This window comes from Otolemur garnettii, unplaced genomic scaffold, assembly GCF_000181295.1.
Source record: "Otolemur garnettii isolate 467f Iridium unplaced genomic scaffold, OtoGar3 scaffold00004, whole genome shotgun sequence".
Classification (NCBI taxonomy): Eukaryota; Metazoa; Chordata; class Mammalia; order Primates; family Galagidae; genus Otolemur; species Otolemur garnettii.
In genome coordinates, this window is record NW_003852399.1 from 35,163,056 (window position 1) to 35,168,988 (window position 5,933).

The 5,933-nt window shown below is 41.3% G+C and overlaps 1 protein-coding gene across 1 annotated transcript in view; it reads left to right on the forward strand.

Moving 5' to 3' along the window:
• The first annotated feature begins 6 nt into the window (after positions 1-6).
• TMEM64 (transmembrane protein 64) overlaps positions 7-5,933 on the forward strand; it is a 22,350-nt gene continuing 16,423 nt past the window's right edge. The window contains exon 1 of the mRNA XM_012809991.2: positions 7-457. Within this exon, the coding sequence (XP_012665445.1) occupies positions 245-457 (213 nt within the window). The 5' untranslated portion in view covers positions 7-244. The remainder of the gene's footprint in view (positions 458-5,933) is intronic.

Here is a 5,933-nt window from a genome sequence, read left to right on the forward strand (position 1 = left end):
CCTAGGCAGCACCTGTTGGTGCCGGAGCCTCGTGCTGGTGTGCGTGCTGGCCGCCCTGTGCTTCGCTTCCCTGGCCCTGGTCCGCCGCTACCTCCAGCACCTCCTGCTCTGGGTGGAGAGCCTTGACTCGCTGCTGGGGGTTCTCCTCTTCGTCGTGGGCTTCATCGTGGTCTCCTTCCCTTGCGGCTGGGGCTACATCGTGCTCAATGTGGCCGCCGGCTACCTGTACGGCTTTGTGCTGGGCATGGGTCTGATGGTGGTGGGCGTCCTCATCGGCACCTTCATCGCCCATGTGGTCTGCAAGCGGCTGCTCACCGCCTGGGTGGCCGCCAGGATCCAGAACAGCGAGAAGCTGAGCGCGGTTATTCGTGTCGTGGAGGGAGGAAGCGGCCTGAAAGTGGTGGCGCTGGCCAGACTGACCCCCATACCTTTTGGGCTTCAGAATGCAGTGTTTTCGGTAAGTGGAGTCCCGCTGGCCTATCCCTCTCCAAGTCTGTTTTGGAGCTGTCTTGTGACGGCCCTGGGAGGGCGCTCTATCAGATAAATACCGGCAGAGAAGTGACATTGACTATGAGAGTTACAGTTACTTTCCATCACACCAGGGGAAATCTATCATACAAATAAGACAGATCGAAGGTGGAACTCAGTAGGCGATCTGGTAGAGAAAAAACTGTTTTCTTTTTGAGATGTGCATTTAATTTCAAAATCAAGAGTCCTTTTAACTGTGTGTGGGGGGAGGGACAGGTCGAGGCATGGATGGAAATGTCTATCTTTGACATTTGTCCTAGTCCTATAGCAGCTTTGACAACTGTTAGGGAGGAACGCTTCACCTGGCTTTCTCTATTGCTTGCATACACGCACCTAGGGTTTTGCTCAAGTTTTTACCGACATGCTACTGAAGCAGGCTTTTGAGTAAACAGTAGAGACTGTATCAGTAGACTCCAAATTTGGGAGTTTCCTAAATCTGTAGTAGAACTTTCCTTCAAGTAATTTGCTATAATTGATGTAAAGGAGAAAAATCTTGCTGTTTTTCTTTGGAGGAACTTCATTTTGAAATCACTGAGAGATAAATAAAACAATCTTATAGTCAGTGAGCACATACTTTTTTCTTTATATGCTCCCTCAAGACTCTTTTTTGCTCTTGAATTCTATATGTTCTGCATATTCTAGTCAGATTTCTATAGCTAGTGTGCATCTCTGAGCAACTGATTTAGGATAGAAACTACTAGTGAGACCATCTGATGAGAGCAAAGGAATGTCATCTTTACAAACGTTATGACTTTGAAACAAATAAATAACCCTATCTAGCTTCACTTTCCTCTTTTCTGAAGTGATGAGATTTAAATTACTGAGTTTCCCCAATTCAGTGATTCCAAAGCACAAGGAGTTCATACAGAGATTTCCAGAAACTCACTCCTTCCCCTATACTTAAAGAAAAGTATGTGTTGAAGTAAATACGTATGCTGCAACATTCAGAACCAGAGGAACTGATGTGTTTTATGTTAATAACTCTGACTTACTGTTTTGTCTCTGGAATCATTGCTAGTCTCTGAAGCTCATTTGGTTTTGAATTAAAAATAATTCTAACCAGCTTGCTTTTTGTGACATAATTAAGATATTTTTCTCTTTTTCCCTTCTTTCTAAATGCTGTATGCAGATTTTTTGTTGATTCTAACCAACAGCAGCAATGACTATAGAATGGTATTTGGTGAAGGCAGAGGCAGTGGAAAGAGAGTTTTCTGCAGAGATAAAGTTTAGTGTTTATAGGGGTTGAGTATAGTCACAGCCTTAAAATTCCTACCTTTTCACAGCTCCCTGTAGTATGAAATATCAATGTGAACTTTGATGAAATCTTGGATAATAATGGATCAACTGTCCTAAGACTTTGAAAATAGTTTGTGGCTAAGAAATGCGTATAGATTCATTCTGTTAGTTTGCTTTGTCCTCTGTTGTATAGCTTCTGTCCTGTGCCTTTTCTTGTTCCTCTACTGGGTACCAGCTAGGATCCTAGGCTCTTTCCAGCTATTAGTCCTAATCTTTAAGCCATCCCTGCAGAAGATGATTATGCACATATTGTATAGATCAGCAGTCCCCACCCTTTCTGACACCAGGGACCAGTTTCATGGAAGGCAATTTTCCATGGACCAGAATGGGAGTTAGAGATGGTTTCTGGATGATTCAGGTGCATTACATTTATTATACATTTTATTTCTATTATTGTTGCATTCTAATATATAATAATGTACAACTCACCATAATACAGAATCAGTGGGGACTCTGAGCTTGTATTTCTGCAACTAGGCGGTCTCATCAGGGGGTGATGGAGACAGTGATAGATGAAGCTTTTCTTGCTCTCATGGTCATCTCCTGCTGTGTGGCCTGGTTATTAACAGGCCACAGACTGGTACTGGTCTGAGGCCCAGGGGTTAGGGACTGCAGTTATAGACCAAAGTCCTCTAGTTAGGAACACAGAGCTATTGCTGTGGAGTCTTGATGTGTGCTTAAAATCTGGTGACCTGGGTCAAGTTGTCTGGTCTCTGTGTTTCAGTTTCTCATTTGTAAAGTGGAAAAAGTAGTGGTACCTACTTCATAGAGCTATTGAGGAGGTTATATAAGATAAATACATGCAACAGAGCCTGTCCTAACAAACACAATGTTGGCTATTGTTGTTCCTGTGGTTATTACTCAGGGTCACCTAGGCAGGAAATAAATGGTAGAGTCAATCTTTTAACTATGGTCTGGTGGTAGGATCTCAACGCATATAAAGTTTCTTCATTATATGTTTAATGCCTAGTGGGGTCATGGGTACATAGTAAGGACTCTATTAATTAATAATAAGGTAGGCTTTACTTTTAATAATGCCTCCTTTATGTATTAACCATGAATGTTGTACTTTGTGTTTGGAAATAATTTAAGGTAATTATGTAGTTGAAAACAAGTTCGACAAGAGACAACTCTCAATTTGGCATTGTGGAGTGAAGAGAGAAGGAAAGAAGAAAAATGGCCTCTTGTAATAGGTATTAGTATCCCTATTTTACTGGGAAGCTGATCTCAGCCAATCAGAAATCTACTTAGGATCACCTACCTTCCAAGTGGCAAGCTGAGGTTTGAACCCGAGATGGGCTGATATGATACATCTTCTCACTCGTAGCCATAAACAGAGTGAGTTGTGAAGCTGCTGGATGTGGTCTCTTACAGCTTGTTTATTCCTGTTGTTCTAAACTTTCTGCTTACAGAAGTGACCCTTTCAGTCAATGCAGTTTTCTGAATTTATCTAGGATTCGTGAGAGAAAAGAAAGCTTAGTGTAGGCTGATGTTGGTTTTTGTTTGACCCTCCCTTCTGCCTTCTAGAATTCCCTTCTACCTCCACCTTCTCCACTTCATACCACTCTGGTTGACACCATTGCCAGGTGTATTTCTCTTGCGGTTTTCACTTTCTTCCTTACCTTTGAAATTATCCTTTCTAAAAAATTCCAGTTAGAACTTACTTTCTCAGTGCCCATGATTAAAGAAATTTATCTGGGTTTACCTCAAAGAGAAAGTTAGATACGGTGGTCGTGAGGGATGACGGGTTTGGAAATAAACAGTCCTTGATTAGTCCATGCCATGGGGCCCTCTCCGTGTTTTCTCAATGCAGTTGAGTTATGAGGCTTAAATAAGCTAATTCAGTGAAGGCATTAAGTATTATGCTTGGCTCGTAGTCACTTCCTATCATTGTTAGTCTGAGTGGTAGAGGCAGTTGTATTTACATTTTAGAGGCAGGAGCTGATTGTAAAATGCTAAGATCTGGAATAAGGAGAGGCGCTTTCTCTTACTTCTTATGTGTTCTTAACTATTTTTTTTTCCTTCTCCCATGTGTGCTAGAAAGAGATAAGCCAGTTAACACTCTACTTTTGAAATTCTCAAAATAGAGACTTATGTGTGTGTGTGAGACACTTCATAGTATTAGTTCTTAAGCCATAAGAAATATAATTTCTCAAGTAAATGTTTAAATTATTCTCTTAAAAATGCATCTATCATTTATACTGGGAAATAGGTGAAGCATTTTATTTTTTAATGGTTTTACAGTAATCTTTTATCTAGGCATCCTGTGTCTATTAAGATGATAGGTTTCTAAACTTGTTGTTTTTGTGTGTTTTCGCATACTGTTCTTTTTTTTTTTTTTTTTTTGAGACGGAGCCTCAAGCTATCCCCTGGGTAGAGTGCCATGGCCTCACAGCTCACAGCAACCTCCAACTCCTGGGCTCAAGCGAGTCTCCTGCCTCAGCCTCCCAAGTAGCTGGGACTACAGGTGCCCGCCACAGCGCCTGGCCATTTTTTGGTTGCAGCCATCATTGTTGTTTGGCGGGTCCGGGCTGGGGATTCGAACCCGCCACCTTAGGTGTATGTGGCTGGCGCCTTAGCCGCTTGAGCCACAGGCACCGAGCCCACATACTGTTCTTAATGTGGACACATGTCAAACTTGATCACTATTGCTTTCTCACTGGATTCGTCAGGATAGGCTAAATGATGCTGCAGTAACAACCCCTAAATCCAGTGGGTTAAAGAGCAAAGCTTTATTTATTCTTTTTGACACAGGTCCAGGTCAAACTTACTTTGGCAAAAGGAGCGGGGCCTTCTCTTTCTTACTATATTTTTATTCTGGGATATAACTGACAAAGCCACTGTCTTACACTTGGTTATCAAGACCAAGTTATTACAGTGAATTGTACACTGGCTTTTAAAGCTTCCATCTGGAAGAGATCTCACTTTTTACTGGCTGAACAAGTTACATGGCCACAAACAACTTGAAGGGGGTAATAGGTGTGCCACGAAGGAGAGTGAGCTGGAGCATTTAGTAGCAATCTCAATCACTCTGGCTCTTGACTTCCTCCTCCCTCTCTCCCATGTCCACTCACCTGCCAGGTCCTGTGGATTTTGCCTCTTAAACCCCTCGGTCTAGTCTGCTGCCACTAAGCTGGTTCACGTCTCAACCACCCACCCCTGGGCTGTGGCTTTCTCATCTTTACTTTATGCAAAAAGATCTTTCCCTAATGCAAATGTGATCTTGGTGCTATCCTCAAATGAGTTTTCTTCCCCCTCCAAGATAAATTCCAAACCCCAATTCTAAACCCCAAAGACTTAACCTATGGCCTCTCCCTTGCCATTTCACAATTATTTTGATGTGTTTATTTATACAATTCTGAGTACCTTCTGATTTACACATAACAAATGAAATCCTGTCTGTAACCTTGAAACTTCAGCTTCTCCTTTTTGTCAGTTGTTGGAATAAGAAACTCTGGATTGGTAGGAAAAGACTGCCGATGCAGTGTAGAAGGAGATGGAATCCTAAAAGAGGAAAGCCGTGTAGAAGAAACTTGTTGATGAAATTGAAAATTGGTAGTATTTATAAGAATAACCCCCTTCTATATTTAGTAAGCATTAAAGTGTCCTTGTAAGGTCTGCTCTGCCACTGCAATGCCCCTTTGGGACCTACAGTTTAAAGTTAACTCCTGTAAAATGTTATCTTCGATTCAAAAATATTACATGATAATTAGTTGTTATGGGTAACAGTGTTCTTGCAACTTCCAAAGGGGTATGATGTTAGGTAGTTCTACAGGAAATTCTTAAAACCATTCCCTCTTTTCACTTGGCTTAAGAAAAACTTAAAAAGTCATACTTGGGTATGACTTTGTTAAAAAAATCTACAATGGGAAATTTTGTTTTCAGTCATTCTAAAATCTTTGAAACCTAAAATAAAAACGTAAAACACTCGTATACCATTTGCAGTTAGGAGAGCAAACTTGCATGCATAATACCCATTAATCCTCATAACAGTATTATGAATAGGTATCATTGTCTAAGAGGCAGAGTTATATAAAGGACAAATATTACAAACTTGAAATCAAACTTGGTTCTTCCATCGACTGTGTCATCGTGAAGTAGTTATATGT